The 20,614-nt window shown below is 41.9% G+C and overlaps 1 protein-coding gene across 1 annotated transcript in view; it reads left to right on the top strand.

Annotated features, from left to right (window-relative positions):
* The first annotated feature begins 572 nt into the window (after positions 1–572).
* The window catches only part of ATP2C2 (ATPase secretory pathway Ca2+ transporting 2), a 31,107-nt gene continuing 11,065 nt past the window's right edge, over positions 573–20,614 (top strand). The window contains exons 1-17 of the mRNA XM_039356021.1: positions 573–834; positions 5,574–5,684; positions 6,749–6,865; positions 7,673–7,762; positions 8,079–8,114; positions 8,207–8,268; positions 9,107–9,215; positions 10,006–10,155; positions 11,823–11,891; positions 12,709–12,784; positions 13,281–13,347; positions 14,033–14,157; positions 15,601–15,698; positions 15,977–16,078; positions 17,344–17,433; positions 19,359–19,460; positions 20,437–20,593. Coding sequence (XP_039211955.1) covers positions 730–834; positions 5,574–5,684; positions 6,749–6,865; positions 7,673–7,762; positions 8,079–8,114; positions 8,207–8,268; positions 9,107–9,215; positions 10,006–10,155; positions 11,823–11,891; positions 12,709–12,784; positions 13,281–13,347; positions 14,033–14,157; positions 15,601–15,698; positions 15,977–16,078; positions 17,344–17,433; positions 19,359–19,460; positions 20,437–20,593 — 1,666 coding nt within the window. The 5' untranslated portion in view covers positions 573–729. The remainder of the gene's footprint in view (positions 835–5,573; positions 5,685–6,748; positions 6,866–7,672; positions 7,763–8,078; positions 8,115–8,206; positions 8,269–9,106; positions 9,216–10,005; positions 10,156–11,822; positions 11,892–12,708; positions 12,785–13,280; positions 13,348–14,032; positions 14,158–15,600; positions 15,699–15,976; positions 16,079–17,343; positions 17,434–19,358; positions 19,461–20,436; positions 20,594–20,614) is intronic.

The raw sequence follows: 20,614 nt of genomic DNA, 5'->3' as shown, positions 1-20,614 counted from the left end.
TTCATCAGATGAACTTCAACTCCCAGAAATCCCCAGCCAACATTGTTGGAAACACTACGAACATTTATTTAATATTTGTAAAAAAATTTAAATTTAAATTACAACTGAACTATGAGCATAAGGGGATGTCAATGGCATCAGCCCTTTCAGAGGGACAGAAACATAGGTCTCCATTCCAAAATGCATGCAATTTTTACAATAGTTGAACCCAGCTATTTTTGCAAATGTTTTTGCCTACATATGTAGAAACACACTAACCACAGTTTTGGGCTTGCAACTCCTACAGCATTAGCTGACACAGTTGCAGAAACTGGCAGGAATGAATGGTTACGCAAGAATAGGAGCTCAGCCCAAATTGTGACCTGGGACAACAGACAGGACTTTAATACTCTTGTAAACATACAACGCCACTTTTCCCAGGACCTGGGGGGAAGGCTAAGCCTCCACAGGCTGGACCTGTCCAGGTAGGTTAGCTGTTCTGAAGAAGAATTTGGCCCCTCCCAGGCACTTGTTACGGAATGGTAGGCGGGGCGTTGCTGTGTGTCTGTATCAGGTAACACCCTCGGCTCACCTTTCCATGCACCTCCTCAGCCTAGGAGGGAATCTAAGCCTTTCAGCCAGGAAACAAAAAAGTAATTCACAGCAGCAGCTGTAGCTGGGGCAGTTTCTTTTTGAGCTGTGTTTCCCCCCACACGCACACTTGTGCCTGCTCCCACTCTGCCCACCAAGATGGGAGCCAGACACTGCTTTGCCAAGTTCTTCCAGGATGGGTCCTTCTTCCTCCATCTGGGTCGGAAATACCAGTCCTTGGGCAGCAAGGAGACCGGAGACCAGGTCAGGAGAGGTTTTCTCTTGAGGGGATGTTGGGTTGGAACTGACCGTCTGGCTTGTCCTCTGGGTCAACTTTCGTTAATCTCCAGGGAGAGGGGGAAATGTGGGTCTTGCCAAGAGGGAGAAGAGTTGGTGGAGGCACACAGACCTGTGTGTGAATTTCTAAGTGACTGCAATGTTTGATAGAGACACAGAAGTCCTACTGTTCAGCTGATTCACTTACCTTCTATTCACCTTCTAGAGCGACTCTCCTTGTTTTTGCCCCGTTCAAAGTTATTTTTATCATTCCAATTACATTTGCACAGTCCTTGTTAATCCTTACATTGATTCTCTTGCAGCGTTCTTTCAACAACATTGCAAGGAAAGTCCTAGGAATGTTCTTTCCCCACCATGACTGGTGGAAGAATGGAAAGAGAGAGGATTGATGTAGGACAGGATGAACGTTTAACATGAGTCTCAACTCAAAAGGTTGACCTTCTGCTCTTCACTACTCTTAAACGTCCTCGTCCCTTCAGTTGCTGGGTTCATGTAGCTCTCTAAGCCCACATTCTGATGTAGCAAAACAGGGTGGCTGGGTTGATACAAACCAATGATGGTTTCCCATTACACGTTCACCCGTAACCTATTCATTGCCCGTTGTCCCGATTCACTCTGCTGTGAGAATCCAAGAACTGTTTCACATATCAAAAGAAGAATTCTTGAAAACTCAAGAACTAGCTTGCCAAATGAGTGGGAGTTAAACTGCCTGTGTATTTTTGTCTCCAAATTTTCCTTTGCCAGCTTGTTCTGTTTTTACAAGATTAATGTGCACGGCCTCTGCAAAAAACTATGCTAATAAAACTCAGGGCAAACATTTCTGTTACGGGGGAAGAAACCCTTTTAAAAATGCTTAATCTTTCATTGCACCTGATTGCTATCACGATAAAATAGCTAGAGCGGATACTTTTAGCATCCTGTGCTATTTCAAAAGCCATTAAAGAGATAGGAAAGTTTCAGGCTGCTTACGTGTTTATTTAGATATTCAATATCCAAGGAATGAAATTTGGCAGGTATTTTTTTTAAAGTGATCTGAGAAATAAATGGAGCCTCTTTTCCTTCCGTTTCGGGGCCTGAAATAGCCAGCAGGAAACCAGTAATAAGATGGCAATAAAACCAGAGAATAAAGAAAATAGTTGCAGTTTAAGTCTGAGCCCTTTTAAGAAAGTGCTACCCTCACCCTTCCCTGCATTAAATATCTCCTAGAAATAAAGCAAAGGGTGGGGGGGGACAATGTATTATTTAAAAATGGGTCCATAAAGTAATCAAAACTGCTCCTGGAAAATTGAATAAGCCTTTTTTTTTTTTTTTTAAGAGCAAGGAGCTTAAGGCACCTCTTTAGCTGGAATGCTGGTTTTACATCTGTTGGAATGGATGTTAATTAATGGTAACTAATCAGGAAAGGCAACTGGTTTTGGGGGGGGGGTGTTGTTTTTTGTTTTTGCTTATGAGTGCCAGAAAACAGAAGACAAGTTTGCTGGAAGACAAGGCAGGCCGTTCGAACTCACAATCACAAACGGTGCCCAAATTTTCTCTTGCTAAGCGAGACAGTTGTTAACTGACTTTTGCCCCATTTTACAACCTTGCTGGCCACAGTTGTTAAGTGAGTAACGTGGTTGTTAAGTGAATCTGGCTTCCTCCATTGACTTTGTTTGTCCGAAGTTCACAAAAGGGGATCAAGGTGACCCTGGGACACGGCGACCGTCATAAATGTGAGTCAGTTGCCAAATGTCTGAATTTTGATCACGTGATCACGGGAATGCTGCAACAGTCGTAAGTGTGGGAAATGGTCCTAAGTCACTTTTTTTCAGTGCCGCTGTAACTCTGAGCGGTCACTAAATACTAAACTGTTGTAAGTCGAGGATTTTCTGCAGAGAAGTCCTAAAAATATTCAGATGGCAGGCAAGAAGCTCTCTTTCTTGGTTCTTTTTGACCACACCCTGTGTACTACACCCTGCTCTTCTGGACTGATTGATCGATTGATTGATTGGATTCATTCATTCGTTTTAGCAAGCATTTGCTCCCATCCAAGAAAGCAGCTTCTAGGCCCCAAAGAGGTCAACTTGCTGAAACATGACAAAAGAAGAGAGGAAACCTGGCATGGACCATCCTGTATTTATAGCACTCAGTCATAGCTTGGGTTTTAAGTTGGGTTTTAATCTTGTATCCCAAATGTTATCCAGTTCAGGATCCATCGTCTCCCTCTGAATGGATTCGACTTGTCCAAGACATTTGTGCTTTTATTAGCCCTGTGAAGTTGCCAACCTGTAGTAGCCTCTGGTTTGGAAATGTATAGGAAATTTGCAATAGTAACTAACTACAGTATGACATTTTCCATATTGCTTCATTCCGTTTCCTTCTTTAATATTTAATATTTAAACTGCCTTCGTGGACAGAGCTCCATTTCTTGATTTAAAAATTGTTATATATACACGGAGAACAAAAATTGTAAGATTAGCACTCCAGATGAAAGAGTAGAGTTTTTTTTTAAAAAAATAAAAATACAGTATTCTGTCAAGAACACAGTATCTACCCATCCATCCATCTATCCATCACCTGAATTTCACGCCAGTTGTTCTCAAAGCAGAACAAAAATAAAAAATTAAATAAAAATATGAAGAAAGGCACCCATGAGAGAAAATATAAAAAGGGTCATTTCCCTAACTGGAAGGAAGTTGTATCTGTTTCCTTGTTGGCTTTTGAGGTTGCATTGTTGAAATGTTTACAAGATTGCCATCCCACCCCTGAAGACTATAAACTTGGTTTATTTGAACTGAGAAAACTGTAAAACACGCCTATGTCAAGAGGTGTCCAACCTTGGCCACTTTAAGACACGTGGACTTCAACTCCCAGAATTCCATATGGGCTGGGGAATTCTGACAGTTGATGTCTGCAAGACTTAAAAGTGGCCAAACCTGTACACCCCTGTCTTTGATTTGGATGTCTATGCATTGTGTCAAATCTAAGCCTTGCAAAGCTAATCCTGGCTCATAGAAAAGCATGTTTAACCTTCCCCACCCCTACTCAGTGTCCACGTAGGCCTGATTAAACTAATAATTCTATTTCCTCCAAAAAAAAACCTGGTGAGAGACAACCTGCCTATTTTATTGTATTTAGCTTGTCAAGGCCAAAGTTTGTCAAAGGGGAACCTTGGCACACCAAACCAAATGCAAACACAAAAGTCTTTCCTTTAGATTTCCTGATGCATTGCAGCTCTGGGTCCATTCTGGATTGCTTCTCTTAACAACAACAACAACCAAAAAAAAAGCATTTATCTGCTTCTCGGAGATTTAAGGGCAGTGTTTACTTTAATTCTTAAACTTGAAGTCACAATGAACTTAATCAAAAGAGCAAAAGAGAGAGGGGAAAAAAACTTGAAAACCAAACAAACAGAGTAATTTTCACAACCCAGGACTTATGAAACTGCTAGGCTACAGCATATTTCTCAACCTTGGCAGCTTTGCAATTATGGACTTCAACTCCCAGAAATCCCCAAGATATGTGGACTTCAACTCCCCAAAACCCCCAGCCAGCATGCTTTGAGATGTATGGACTTCAACTCCTAGTAGCGGAACGACAGAAGGAAACCTTAGTGCAGGGGTCTTCAAACTTGGCCCTTTTATGACTTGTGGACTTCAACTCCCAGAATTCCTCAGCCAGGCACGCTGAGGAATTCTGAGAGTTGAAGTCCACAAGTCATAAAAGGGCCAAGTTTGAAGACCCCTACCTTAGTGCATCCACAATCAATCCATAGCCCCATGAACTTATACCCCGTTTTTTGGTGGCCTCCAGAAATTCTTTCCCAAGGAAAATGGGACATACAATTGCAAAAAAAACCTGAAGTGTGTTTTGTTGCTGTCTTAAACACTAACTGAGTTTGCATTAGGCACTCCCAAACACTTGGTTAGAGTTGGATGGATGGGCATAGTGGATGAAAGCAGACCATTTTGTTAACATAGGATTCAGTGTAGGAGGTCACTGAGGTTGAAGTGAATATGATTCACTGGGGAAGTGGGCTAATATAGTAACCTGTTAAATGCATTGTGCTAAGCCTGCTACTGCAATGGACCCTAGGAAAAAATGTACCCCAAATAAATTCACAGAAAGCAAATTGAATTGAAAATGAATCATGGTCACACCCTTCTATAAGATGTGGAGATGTGGAGACATACAGTGGTGGGATTCAAATAGGTGAACAATCGGTTCTCTGTGTGGATGCCACTTCTGGAAGTCCATTCTGGGCCTGGGCAACAAAAATTAGCTACCAGTTCTGCCGAAGTGGTGCGAACCAGCTGAATCCCACCACTGGAGACATCAGCCATCATACGCTAAGCCTTTCCTTCATCGTTTCCCGCTATGCTCATCGGGAGAAGCATCTGCCTGATGGCCTCCAGAGACACAACAATACAACATCTTGTAAAGCGGAGTGTTAAATTTGTGATGGGCAAATTAACCCAACATGGCAAAGGACCCATAATTCTGCTTAATGGATTTGAAAGGCCCACCTCTGATCAAGAGGGGGGAGACAAATAACGTCTTCATCTTTGTCAAAGTTCATTTGATGTTTGCTAGGGACAAAGAATTGGCATTTATGCGTAAAACTGGGCGTTGGGCACCCTCTCTACCCCCCAAGCAGTGATTTATGACAAGGATCAGTGAGAGTCTTAACGGCTAATGCTTCTCAATTTATTGCTTGCATGACGCAGTCAGAAGATGAATCTGAACTGAAGTCACTTCATCAAGAGAAAGAAATTGAGGCCATTCCACCCAAAACAGCTTGCCAATGTCAAGTAGAAGAGCTGGCCAAAACCTTGCAGGTAAGTGTCATCGGGCCCTCAAAGGAGTAGTTTAGTATTATCCCTTTAGACGGAAAAGGTTTAACCCTCCATGGCTTAAAAAGATCTGTTCAGAATAAGGTAAATATTGTCTATCTGAAGAGCTTTTTATGAAGCGTAGGAATGTTTGCTAACCAGCTTAAAACCGTTCAGGTGAAGAATGTCAGCCGAAGAGGGCTGATAGATAATTACTTTTTTTTTCCCAGCCACAATATTTTCTCTGCATAAGAAGACAATCTCTTTGCAAAGATTCAAGCCAGTGCAAGTAGTGTATGAATAAGGAAGTTTAGGAATAAACACAAGATTGTGATCCTCTCCCCCAATCAGAAGCCAATCTTTTGATTCACCATGACTTTCCCTTTTATCATGAAAAGGGAAAAGCAGTTTAATTAACTGCACCTCTTTCTTTTGAATTTACGAGGCAAGTAGCAAATGAAAGGTGACATTTCAAATCTCATTGTACACACAAACATACACATGCACAATTGGATCAGGTTTCAGGCTGGTCAAGTGTTTTATCTAGACTATCTCAGTTCAAGTGTTTGAATGAAGATACACACATTGGCCCCAACCAGAATTATGTGAGGAGAAGAACAGATCAGATCTCCATTTGCTTCTCTCTCCTGCCTTCCATGAGGTGGAAGGAGAAGGCCTCTTGCCTTGGATGCTACATCTTTTGCTACTCTGATCATCAGGGTCCCTACTTCCTTGAAGACATTATTTGCAGAGCGACAGTTCCCCATCTTGGGAAGTTCTTCTAAGTTCTTCTAAATCAGTGTTTTTTAACCTTGTCAACATTAAGATGGACTTCATCTTCAACTCCCAGAATTGGACTTCAACTCCCAGAATTCCCAGCCAGCCAAGGTTGAGCAACACTGTTCTAGATGTTAACAATGGTGGAGCAGAGCGCTAGGAAACCCAAAGGTCAAAGAAGGGTAACTGTCTGATCAAAGTCAATTTGTTTGCTGACACAGATGTTTAGCTCCATTGCGCCAAGCCAATTTTGCCCCAAAGTCTTGACTCTATTTCTTTGGTGTCTCTTCCAGGTTGACTTAGACAAAGGACTCTCAGAATTCTCAGTGCTGCAACGCAGAATCAAACATGGCTGGAATGAACTTGTGGCAGATAATACTGAACCAGTGTGGAAGAAATACCTTGACCAGGTAGCACATTTTAGCAGCAGGAAAAGATGTGATTTGGGGTTACAAAGTGGTGTAGGGTAGACACAATATTTCTTCTAAGGCTGAGATGGGATTATAGGGATGGACAGTAAGTTAAGAGATAGAGAGAAAAGTGTACTTTCAATGTGTCCAGAAGCTCAAGAGAAATATGTGGTTAAGGTGGCTGGAGAACTCTGGAGTTGGTGCCAAAATCTGAATCTCTTGCAATGAATTCTGGGTGTGAAAGTATAGCAACATTTAGTCTTACTATTGATTAATTGATGATGTGCCATCAAATCTTTTTTTTTCTCCTGGTGACCACATAGACCAGTGGTTCTCAACCTTTCTAATGCCGTGACCCCATAATACAGTTCCCCATGTTGTGGTGACCCCCAAGTGGGTGTGGCCACCAATAAGAGGGAGTAGGACAGCTAGGGAAAAGGAAACAAAATGGCGGACAGTGTGGTTTGGCGACCCCCATGGTTGTTTGACCCCAAATGGGGTCCCGACCCACAGGTTGAGAACCACTGACATAGACAGATGGATCTTGTCTATGATCTGTCCCTAAACTGGTCCTTCAGCTCTTACAATGATGCACCCACAACCCCTGGAGCTGAGTCCCTCCACCTTGCTGGTGGTTGTCCTCTTCTTTCCTTCCACCTTTCCCAGCATTATAGCATTCTTCAGAGAGACGGGTCTTCACATAACACATCCAAAGTAGGATAATTTGAGCCTGAGTCTCATTATAGGCTGTTAAACAAAGAGAACAAGAATGACTTTCATCAACATCAACTCTTCCTTTCATTGTAGTTTAAGAACCCTTTGATCCTTTTGCTGCTGGCTTCTGCAGTGGTTAGTTTGATTACTAAAGAGTATGAAGATGCAGTGAGTATCACAATGGTACGTGGCTTCTCTCTCTTACAAGTGTGACTTCTATAATCCTTGACCTCAGCATGATCAGAAGGGAACACTGTCAAAGGACAAGAAGAAAAATCTTAAGAGTTTCTTGTAAAATCCCTCCATCTTTTGCTGATTGCGTTGTGTGAAAGTCTTCCACACGTGTGGGGGGGGGGAGAATGAGAATGTTTTCACCCTTTTAAAAAAGTGCAGTTAATTATTATATCCAGGTAGTCAAGGTGGGATTTGCCTGAACTGTTTATTGGCATTAAAAATGTGTCCGATTTATCTACCAACTTCATCTTTTCTTCCCCATTAGGCTGTCGTTATTGTTGTCACCGTGGCTTTTGTCCAGGTATTATGATTTTCTACCTTAGATTATTACTATTAGTAGTAGTAGCAGCAGCCATCAGTGAACAAACATAAATTGTGCTTCTTTTCCTGCAGGAGTATCGCTCTGAAAAATCATTGGAAGAACTTAACAAGTTAGTTCCACCAGAGTGCAACTGGTAAGCAGGATCCTTGGAAGATACGTCACACTCCTTGAGGTGGGAGCCTCTATTACCTCTTCCTCTCTTCCGTTCTGCTTTGGAAGTCTTCTGACCACCATCTTTTAGCAAAAATTCAGGCAACTTCTGAATTCAGAGAGCTATCAGGAGCAGAGCTTCTTCTCCTCAGCTGGCCAGCTGATCCATTTTCTTGACCATGGATCATTCTCTCTGTTGGCTGAATGTGAACGATGATGAAAAATTCCTACTTCCTTATCAGTATTGGTGATTTATTTATGTGATATGTATGTTGCTTACAATCTTAATTATCAGTTCTTGGACAGATGTCTATTTCTGTGTTGAGTTCAAGGAAAAACAACTTTGCCTGGGCAAATATATTTGAAGGTGTAACAGTTTGGTCCAATCTGAGGTTGGCCTATTAAACTTCAAGGTCAATACATGCTTTGATAGCTTTCTTTTTTTATATTCCATCTATATCTGGATTCAGACTTTAGAGCAGGGGTCTTCAAACTTGGCCCTTTTATGACTTGTGGATGTCAATTCCCAGAATTCCTTAGCCAGCTTGCCTGGCTGAGGAATCTGAGAGTTGAAGTCCACAAGTCATAAAAGGGCCAAGTTTGAAGACCCCTGCTTTAGAGATAAGAGAACAATTTGTTTGGCTGAAGTGTACAGTAGCTCCATAAAGTTGAATTCCACCCTGATAGGTTCCCAATGGCTCAAGTTGATCATGCCTACAGCATTCCTTCCTTCTCTCCTCCCTATCTTCATCCACATCCACATCCCATTCCCAAATGTGCTTTGCCGTAAGTATTTCTTCTTTGTCTCTTTGAAAATCCAGCCTGAGAGAAGGAAAAATGCAACACCTTCTCGCTCGAGAACTTGTGCCAGGAGACATTGTCTGTCTTTCCATCGGTGATCGCATCCCTGCAGACATAAGACTCGTAGAGGTAATGCTTGAAGGACACAAAATGTCCTGAACATCCCATATGCATGTGGTCAAATGAATAAATCTGGAGTGAAATTCAATAGATAGTCCCATGTTGGTGGTTCTTATGATTCTGAACCACTAAGAGTAGATGAGTTGAGGAAGTCCACACAAACCTCTTACACCCGTGTGTTTGAAAAGTGTTTTCAGAATCCCTACTCCAAGATTTTTCTGGGGCTGGAGATGTAGCATGTCATGGCCAAGGAAATAAGATTCAAGGAGAAGAGGTCCACTTGTAGATTACTTGGGTGCAACTTACTTCACAACCACCTTGTTTGGCCATGGAAATTCTGGTCCAAATGTTATCATAATTTGAAGATCTCCTCATTTAAATAGAATAGAGCTGGAAGGGACTTTGGAGGTTTTCTAGACCAACCCACCTCCCACTTAAGCAAGAAGACTTATACCATTTCAGACAAGTGACTGTCTAGTCTCTTCTTAAAGATCTCCATGATTTCTGGAGGCAAGCTGTTCCACTGCTTAATTGTCCTCCCTGTTAAGAAGTTTCTCCTTAATTCCAGGTTGCTTCTCTCTTTGATCAGTTTCCAACCATTGTTTCTTGTCCAGCCCTCTGGTGCTTTGGAGAATAATGTGCCCCCCCCCCTTGTCTTTGTGTCTTTATTTATTTATCTAATTTCTGTAGTCGCCCATCTCATGAGCAAGTCTATGGGTGATTCTCCTAGTTTAAGTGAAAGAGCAGTGTGGACTCAAAGGATGCAGTGAACAAGCGTGCTCACCCCAATTTTCTTTAGGTGATAGACCTCCTGGTGGATGAGTCCAGCTTGACTGGTGAAGTGGAACCTTGCAGTAAGAATGATGGCATCATAGCCACTTCGGGAGACATAACAGCCCTCACCAATGTGGTCTTCATGGGAACCCTTGTAAGATACGGCAAGGCTAAAGTGAGTGGCTTTCTGTTCGTCAAATAACCAAGATAGTTGGTATGGTTGGGTGTGTGGTGTGTTTTAAGTTTGCTCTGTGTTAGTAGCTGCTTGAGATCTTCACTGGGGCTGTTGAATATCAATCATAGCCTCATCACTCCATGTGAGAGTGATGACCTCTCTTTGGAGGCTCTGCAATCTGAATCAGTTCTTCGTATCTTCGTATCTTGAACCAACAGAGCTGTAAAACTAGTTGAGCGTTCTTACATTGCAATCATTCTTCTCTAAGATGGCTGGGCTGCTTCTTGCTGTTGGGAATCTCAATCTTTGACCTGTCTCTGGATTCTGAGATCTTTGTTGCTCTGACGGGTGGGAACATGACCTTTTCTAGTTTTAAGACCATGGACCTGGTTCAGGACACTTTGGACAAAGGATAGCTCCAGTTTTGCCAGGTCCTGAGAGAACCCTCCAAAAGAGTTGTCTGTTGAGGATGCTACATGGTTTGATACTCAGAACTGGATCCCTTCCTTTCTAATTCATCCTTCTATCAGCTGTAGGACCTACACATGAGGAGGAGAAGGATCTTCTTCCTTCTCATAATGAAGCCTGACTAAATCAGCCAGAACTAAATCTATAGAACTAGAAGAGATTGAGTTCACTAGAAATGGATCACTCTGTGGTCCAAAATAGACATTTTTCATTAGATGTTGGGTTGGTGGATAACTCTTCCAAGCAGTGAAGTTGCATGATGGCAGCTCTTGAAATAGTAATAGTAATAGTAGTAAAGTTGGAAGGGACCTTGGAGGTCATCTAGTCCAACCCCCTGCTCGGGCAGGAAACCCTACACCATTTTGGACAAATGGCTGTCCAGTCTCTTCTTAAAAACTTCCAGTGTTGGAGCATTTACTGCTTCTGGAGGCAAATATAAAATATTTATATATAAATATAAAAACAGCTTCTGTCTATTGATCAGGAAGAGATGTAAGATTATCGGTCATATATTTATTAAGAAAAAAACCTCCTTTTTGATCAATAATATCTCTCCATTTTCTTGGTTCCTCCACTTCTGAATCTAGGTTTCTTCCCTGAATGTACATCCCTGCTCCTCCTGGAGTTTTGGATACTGGTCTGCTTCTCAAGAAAATCTCCCTTGAGATGTATAGGCTGTATTTGCACAACCCTGAATCACAAACTAGGCAACCATGGTGCAAAGCTTGCCTACGCAGTTAGGTTATGGTTCAGCATGTCGTGTGAATCGAGCATATTGGGTGTATTGAATAAACTATGTTCACATAACCATGGATAATCATGTCTTCATTGTTCCTACAGCCCTCAACTGCTTTGTGAAAAATAAGTTAATATAAAGGGGAAAACTCTAGCTTGGAGAGAGAAGACTATTTAATTTGGAAATAGAAAAAGCGAGAGGCTCCTTTCCCAGTTCAGTAGCCTGGATCTCAAGCCTTTAGCACAGTAAAAAGACCTTAAAATTGCATTTATAGTTGTTGCAGAACTTGCATAGCTGTCCCTCAAATATTTTAAAAGTGAACAGGGGGCTGGGGTGATTAGGGGGTAAGAAATTCCCTACATTATTTCAGAAAAGTGTCTGCAACTTGGGACTGTGAATTTCAGAATCTAAGCAAAAAGTCAGCTTTGGATATACCATTTTCTAACCTCTTTTTATTCTGCAGGGGATTGTTATTGGAACCGGTGAAAACTCACAGTTTGGAGAAGTCTTCAAAATGATGCAAGAAGAAGAGGTAAGACAACGCAGAGAAACAGACTCTGAACATGTCGTTCTCAACTCAGAACGAAAATATTCCTTTAAGAACTTGGCTTAATTTGTCCTGTGTACTAGATTGCAGATGTCACTCCATTCAGAATGACCAGGTTGGGGAAAAGGTGTTGACATAGTTAGCAACAACACGTGACAAAACATAAAAGGAAGCTACAGCAACATGGTGTAAAATCTACTACAGCCACAGCCAAGTAGAGCTTGCAAAGATTTAGGGTAGAGTGGACCATCTGTTGATCAGTGCCTGGCCATGCCAACTTATAGTTCAATTTATGTGGGATCTAGAATTCCAGGTACATTTTAAGATGTTTGTCCTTGATGGTTAGGTCTACTTTTACTAAACAGTTATAATAACAGAATCTTGCAATTCTGAATGTATTCCCTGAGCATTGACGATGTTACCTAGTAAAGAAACATCTAATAGAAAACAACCAAATTCAGAGAAGACTCCACAGTTCAACCATGAACTATAAATATTCTCTTCCATTGGTACCATCCACTTCCTTTATCTTTGTGCAAACTAAGGAAGGGCATCCTCAAATTGCTCAAGTTTAAACCCCTCTTATATGACCATTTCCTTTGTAGCAGCTCTTCCTCCTGTTCTTCAAGATTAAGCCAGGTAGGACTTTAGAGATGGCAAATAGCATTTTGGAAGCTGACATGGTAGCCAGTGGAGATGCTGTAATAGTGTTATTATGTGGCCGATCAGTTTGATAGATTTCTTTCATGTGTTTTGCCCTTCTCCCTCCATTTTTTTCTTCCTTCTGGTCTAATGCATCAAGACTCCAAAGACACCTTTGCAGAGAAACATGGATAAGTTGGGAAAACAACTTACTATTGCTTCCTTTGGGATCATTGGTAAGTTTTACTCTTTTTTTTCCCAAAAGCTTTAGAGACTAAAGACTATGTGGTCGGTTTCAGTCTCCCACTGTCCACATCAGTGTTTCTCAACCTCATCAACTTGAAGATGTGTGGACTTCAATATGGTTGGCTGGGGAATTCTGAGAGTTGAGGTCCACACATCTTCAAACTGATGACGTTGAGAAATGGCGGTCTGCATTAAATGTGGGGTCTTGTTTTTCCTCTTCAGATACGTATCTTTATGGGTATGATCAGAAAAATAAGCTATTCTTTGAGCATGTTGAACAGGGGTATCAAACTGCCGGCCGGCAGGCCAGATGCGTTATGCCAAAACTGCACCCACTCCATTGCTGGCAATGGAAAAAAAGTTGTGATACGTTGTGATACGTCATGTGACGTTGCGAGTTTGACACCCCTGATGTAGAAGGCCTCAGTTTTTTTGCCAGATCTGTGATGCAATGGAGTAAATAAGATGATGTCTTTGTTTTTTAAGGTTTACTCATGCTGATTGGCTGGCTGCAAGGGAAACATCTTCTTGACATGTTCACCATTGGAGTGAGGTAAGTTTGAGAGAGATTTCTTCTCACATGTAGGCATAGCATGTTGAACTATCAAAGGACCTGAAGCTGAGTTGACTGGCTAAGACTTGGTTTGTTGAACTATAATTGGTTAAAAAAATCATGATGGCTTGATTCTGACTTCAGTTAATCCATAGTAGTTGGGATCATTCATCATGCTAGGCCAAAGCCAGATATAGTACATTATGAATCAGTATGATATACAAACTTTCTCATAGAGTCAAGAAGTAACATATCTTCCTTCCATATCTGACTTTCTGCTCAGTGAAAGAATTCCAGGGCTGTCCAGCCTCTAATTTAAGACCAATGCAGTCTTCTACAATACATTTCTTCTATCTAGCTTTGTCTGGATATGTTGTATGACAATTCCCAATACCCTAGAGACATCAGGTCAAAACAGTAGAACTAGAAGTCTTCTTGAAAAGCCAACTTCAACCTAACAGTCTTCCCTGGAATAGACATTCCACAAAACCCTGCTTTCCTGGGTCATTTACCCAAGTTCATTGGTAAAGGTCTAGCTAGATCTCAATAATTGATTAGCGTCCTTCCGGTCTTCTGTCTGTACTCTAGAATGAGGGTTTTGGAGCAAGTTGATGCTTGGATATACTTCCTTGCAGGAAGAGGTAGTGGTGTGTAACATCAGTGGTAAATGATTGTGTGTGCGCAGCTTGGCGGTGGCTGCCATCCCTGAAGGCCTGCCCATCGTAGTCACGGTGACGCTAGTATTGGGTGTCTTGAGAATGGCCAAGAAACAAGTCATCGTGAAGAAGTTGCCCATAGTGGAAACTCTAGGTGAGTCAGAAAAATTCCTTGTTAGGGGGAAACTGGTAATAATAGGAAATATACTACAATTGAATTTACTAATACTGAGGTTAATTCAGCTATGACAGTTTCCATTCTTTCATTTAAGGTGACTCCATAAGCGCTGATATTTAAAGTTTCTCATTCATCTTCCAAGTCCTCATTATGAATAGACTATATGTAGCTCTTGTTGAAACCTATATTCATTTAAGATTATCATACTGGTTTAAATTTCTGTTTGGGATATATTAAAATACTTGGGAAAATATGGGGAAAATTTTTCATTAGCAAAAATACTAAAGATCTTCAAAGCTTGGCAGTACATTTCTCCAGAGACTTGCTTTTGCAAAGGGAGGGTCAAAAAGTGGATATGCCAATAAAAAAATCTGAAAAAGGAGAAATGTTCAGATTTAATTTCTTCTTTCAAAGTTAATTTCAGCTGTATTCGTGTATAAAAATATTGCATTCATTTCTTTCTCCTTTCTGCTCAATTTCTTTTTCTAATTTCCATTTATCTTCCTTCCTTCCTTCCTTCCTTCCTTCTTTCCATCCTTTCTTTTGCAATAAAACAATAATATATTCCTGAACAGCCACCTGTTAGACATTTTCAGGAAAAACTGCTATAAGATGAAGCAAATGAAAACAGACAATACAGTGGGTATCTCTGCCAGGTAGAGAAATGAATTAGTGATTCCTCCTCATGATTTACTCCTAAGAAGTTATCTTCTATTAGTTCAAGCATTCTGAAAAAGGCAAGAGATAACAGCTCTTCAGATTCACTTTGGAGAATGTTAGATGAAGGAGATAAAATTAATAACATTTTTCTAGCACAGATTGAATTGATGGCTGATGGCTTAGGTGGTTTTTAAATGTTGGCAGACACAGTCATGGAAGAGGATAAATCTTTTAGATGGCCTCTGATATGAGAAATGGTTTTTTTTTTTTTTCTGGTGGACTTTCTGAAGTTACTTGAATTGTCACCCTAAGGCAGAAAACATTGGCTCAAATAGATAACGGAATAACAGAGTTGGAAGGGACCTTAGAGGTTGTCTAGTCCAACCCTCTGCTCAAGCAAGAGACCCAATACCATTCTGAAGAAATGGCTGTCCAGTCTTTTCTTAAACACCTCCAGTGATGGAGCACGCACAACTTCTGGAGGCAAGTTGTTCCACTGGTTAATTGTTCTCCCTGTCGGGAAATTTCACCTTAATTCCAGGTTGCTTCTCTCCTTGATTAGTTTTCACCCATTGCTTCGTGTCTGGCCTTCAGGTTGACCCCCTCTTCTTTGTGGCAGCCCCATAGATATTGGAAGACTGCTCTCCTGTTACCCCTAGTCCTTCTTTTCATTAAACTAGAAAACTAAATCTTTAGCATTTGAAGGGTCTCTTATTAGTTACTAACATGGACCCAATATGGACAACCCTTTCTTCTCAGGCTGTTGCAACGTGATCTGTTCTGATAAGACCGGAACTCTGACTACGAACGAGATGACCGTGATTCAGCTTGTGACCTCTGATGGATTTAAGGCAGAGGTACTCCAGAATTTTCCACAGACATTTGTAATCTAGCAGTAATGGGTTTAATCTTGGCTATTCTTATCTAATGTTTTAGCTTTGATTGGAAATTGTCCGTGCAGGTTTTTTGTTCAATGCAGTCCATACGTCTCCTACCCTGATTTATGATTGCTTAGATTGTTCAATTCTTTAAAACCCAGAGAATTGCCTCCTAATCAGGACTTTCTCTTTGTAATGTAGATAGAAATGGTTGGCTGTGTCTTTACATTCCTTATTACTGATTTATATTCTTCCAGGTGACTGGAGTTGGATATAACAGAGAAGGAAATGTGTGCCTTTTACCATCTAAAGAAGTGATCAAAGGATTTTCAAACATCTCAGTGGGAAAACTTGTGGAGGTAAATTATTTGATTACTTCAAATAACAGGTTATTCCCCTAACCTGTTGTTATTAATAACAATGCCTTGAAGGATGAAAACAAATGCAGCGTTTCCAGAAAACAGGAATGCTGCTGGTGAAGTTTCATTTCCCGTTCTGACGTATGCATAAATATTTTTATTTGCTTATAAAAACCATTTCTGAGGCCTCTAGGGCAGCTTCCAAAAAATCTTGAAAGACCTTTAACAATAAGAATAGGATAAAAATTAGAATAGGGAGCAAAAATCATGAACTGAGCATCTGCTAAAAGTCCACGTTGAATCATCTAAATCTCAATAAAGGGGAAATTAACATTTTGAAAGTTCTGCCCACAAAAATCATTTGTCCCATAGGTGATGACATATTTGCAGTGGACAACATATTGCAGGAGAGATCACCGGCTATTCTTCTTTTCTTAGGAAGTTCATTTAAGTAAAGCAAAATTTCATGAAGCGCAAAATGCTGGTTTATTGGAGGAAAGTTAACTTTCAAGGCTACAGAGATGGCTCATTGGCTTTGGGGCTCATCCCTTGGGTCAAACTGAATGCAGAGCAGATATGTTGTTGTTGTTAGTTGCAAAGTCATGTTCGACCCATCGCAACCCCATGGACAACGTTCCTCCAGGTCTTCCTGTCCTCTACCATCTTCTGGAGTCCATTTAAGCTCACACCTACTGCTTCAGGGACTCCATCCAGCCACCTCATCCTCTGTCGTCCCCTTCTTCTCTTGCCCTCCATCTTTCCCAGCATTAGGCCCTTCTCCAATGAGTCCTTCCTTCTCATTAGGTGGCCAAAATATTTGAGTTTCAACTTCAGGATCTGGCCTTCTAAAGAGCAGTCAGGGTTGATCTCCTCTAGGACTGACTGGTTGGATCGCCTTGCAGTTCAGGGGACTCGCAGGAGTCTTCTCCAGCACCATAGTTAAAAGGCCTCAATTCTTTGGTACTCAACCTTTCTTATGGTCTATGTTTCACATTCATACATTGCAACTGGGAAAACCATGGCCTTGACTATACGCACTTTTGTTGGCAGGGTGATGTCTCTGCTTTTTAGTATGCTGTCTAGATTTGCCATAGCTTTCCTCCCCAGGAGCAAGCGTCTTTTAATTTCTTGGCTGCAGTCCCCATCTGTGGTGATCTTGGAGCCCAGGAAAATCAAATTGTCACTATGAGAGAGAGCTGACATAGAGGATGTGATTCATTCACCTCTTTCTGTACTTCATAAAAGTTGAAATGAAACTTTTGTAGGCTGGTTGTGTGGCCAACAATGCAGTGATCAGAAAGGCAGCGGTGATGGGACAACCCACGGAAGGAGCCCTCCTTGCCTTGGCTATGAAGGTAAGGTCCTTTACTGTGATTCCTAGTCTTATTAATTTTCATTTGGTCTTGTTTAATCTGAAAAGGCAGGGAAGCAGCACCTACTGTGATTGTCAAGATAGGAGAGAATTATTTAACATATTCTAAGGATTGTACAATTAAAAAAATGAATCAATCAGGATAGCAGTTGTCTGCATATTACACAGCCCTACCATTTCTTCTTAATGTTCCTTCAAAGATCTGAAATTTAGCCAGTTAATACACACGTGCTTCCGCATGCACAAACACAAAATATCCAAAGAATAGGAAAGATGCCACACAATCCTGACCCCAGCCACCACTTTTGTTAGATCATTGACTGGAAACATAGGATTCTGGGAAAGACAGAAGTCTTCTAATAAAGGATAATTATTTCCAGAAGTATAGCTGCGATTGAAAGAAGGAATGTAGCACTGGAAAGATGGAGAAAGACAAAAGCCTTGGCGGAAGACTTAAGACAGTAATGGCGAAGCTTTTAGAGACCAAGTGCCCAAAAACTGGCCCCGCCCTGCTCCATCCTGCCCCGCCCTGCTCCGCCCCCACCCCGCTTGCCCGCAGGGCCACTCACCGCCTCCAGGGACCACCGCAGATCACCCAGGCAGTCCAGCAGCACCATGGCAGCCACGCCCTCTGTCCGCACCCCACAGCATCAACTATGCATGATGGGGCGTGAGGGCAGAGTCTTGTCTACGCTGCCTGGCTGCCATGTCCTTGGCTGCGCTGCTCCGCGTGGGCTATGTTCGGGGGCAACTCTCCTCCAGGGGGGCTGCTGGTGAGGAGGGGGTCACGGGGGGGGGCAAGGCTGGGGCAACGACATGTGTGCCCACAGAGAGGGCTCCGAGTGCTGCCTCTGGTACCAATGCCATAGGTTCGCCACCACTGACTTAAGAGATCTTAATGTTGACTCTCCAAGCCCCTGAGATAGACCACCTATTAAACTGTCCTCTTCCTGTATGCATGAATCACTGGAAAAGGGGGTAACATCTCATCTCAGTACTTTAATTCACATCCAGATCTAACCCAAATCATTTGAGGGATCCTTGGTGCTTTCTGAGCCTGGCTGTTTTCTTGCAGATATTTCATTACCCAAAATAGGTAACATCATCAGTGCTAGTTACCTAGCTTGGGTAATGAAACATCTGCAAGAAAACAAGCAAGCTCAGAGAGCACCAAGGACCCTTCATTTCAACCCTGCGCTACAAATATTCTCCTTTATTGCTACTATTTGAGGCTCATGGAGCTCAGTGGTGTCATTTGAAAAATTGATGAGGGAGAGGATAATGGCTTCTCTTCCTTCTCACTAAAGTTAGGTTTAATCTAGGCTTCTAGATAGGCTTTGCCGTGAAGGTCTACGGCTATTTTGGGCACATTCATCCCTTGTCTGCCACAAGGAGAGGAAAAAGGTGATAGAAATAGGAAAGGAATGGGCAAACTCTCCAGAATATCACGATGGTGGTACCAAAGCAATCTGGAGCATCATGGATGGTAATGCTCTGGTAGAACAAAAGAGACCACAATCCTTGGTGGAAGCTGGAGAGATTTAGAAAGTTGCCACTCCCCAATTCTCCAGGCATGGAAATTGTGTGTTGCCAATTAACAGAGGTGAATCCACTGGCAGGAAGGTGACCTAACTGGGAACACAGTCTGCTTATATGTTTGCAATAAAGGAAGGCCGATAAGGAATTTGAGCCTTCAAAAGAAAACTCAATCTAAATAGCCCCCGTTTGATAACCTTTTCCAAAACCCCATGTTGCAGTTCAAAAGCAGCACAGAAATTTGTTGCTTAAATATTCACCTTTTGATCAGAGAGGTGTTGATGCAATTTTGTCTTAAGTCTATTGTAGGGCAACCAGCACCACAAGTAATGAATTCACAGTGACATTCTGTCCTTCTCTTATCTGCTGTAGATGGACCTGGATGATACAAACGATACTTACTTGCGGACAAAAGAGATTCCCTTTAGCTCAGAGCAAAAATGGATGGCTGTGAAGTGTGCTTTGAAAAATCAGGTACAGAAGAAACAATTCTGCTTGTTTTAGTTGTCTCCAGATCAAGCTTAGAAACTAAAAGAAGAAACCATTCACGTAGGAATCCGTTTTAGTTAACGACATGTTGTCGCAGTTATATCTCACCATTTCCCTCTTTCTAATCCTCACAACTCCCTTTAAGGCAGTGGTTCTCAACCTTTCTAATACCGCGACCCCATAATACAGTTCCCCATGTTGTGGTGACCCCCAACCACTTATACATCACCGGGTGCCAGGGGCGTGGCCAAAGGGGAAAAAATGGTGGACAGCCTTGTTTGGCGACCCCCGTGAAATGGTCGTTCAACCCCAAATGGGGTCCTGACCCACAGGTTGAGAACCACTGCTTTAAGGAAAGCTCATTACTCAATGGCCTTCCAGGCTGGGTGATCTAGGGGACTTTTCAAATAGGGTTCTTTGTTTCAAAGGTGCTTTTTCAAAAGGCAACTGGACTGTTTTTTTTCCTTCAGGAAGAAGTTCTGCTCCTATGCTCTGTATTCCTCTATCCTTGTGGGATTCAAACCACATCATAAACCCTTGTCAAATAAACTACGTCATAGCTTAGCGTGAAGGTTCACCTCACAGCTATCTCCGACACATGCCAAGTTGGAGAAACAAAATATTGCCTTTCTTAATATGGCCCAGCATGCCATGTTTTAAAGATATTATGTATATAATAGAACCAAACCAACCAATTAATTTAGGATAGAGAAGGGTCAACATTTCTAAATGTTCTCCTGGTTGTGTCTATGGAGATTCTCAGTCATCCAGGTCGGGAGGGAATGGAAGCTGTCTGCAAGGAGTATAAATTCTTCCATTCCCCACCATCTGGTCAGAGCCAGAGAAGCTTCTTGGATGAGAAGCGAAACATCTTCAAAGAAAAGCAAGAAAGTCCAGTTGCCTCCTGAAAAAAGCACCTTTGGGTTCTCCTAGTTGTATTTTCCACCTTCTCCTCTCCCAGGATCAAGAAGACATCTACTTCATGAAGGGGGCCTTTAGAGAAGTGATGCAGCATTGCACCATGTTCAACCATGGGGGGATTGCTCTGCCCTTGACTCCCCAACAGAAAGCTTCCTACGCCCAAGAAGAAAAGGCCATGGGTTCCCTTGGCTTGCGAGGTCAGTCCATGCCTGTGCCTC

This window comes from Crotalus tigris, unplaced genomic scaffold (assembly GCF_016545835.1).
Source record: "Crotalus tigris isolate CLP2741 ecotype Arizona unplaced genomic scaffold, ASM1654583v1 scf7180000018783.1386937, whole genome shotgun sequence".
NCBI classification, from domain to species: domain Eukaryota; kingdom Metazoa; phylum Chordata; class Lepidosauria; order Squamata; family Viperidae; genus Crotalus; species Crotalus tigris.
This window is presented reverse-complemented; position numbering and strand designations above follow the sequence as displayed.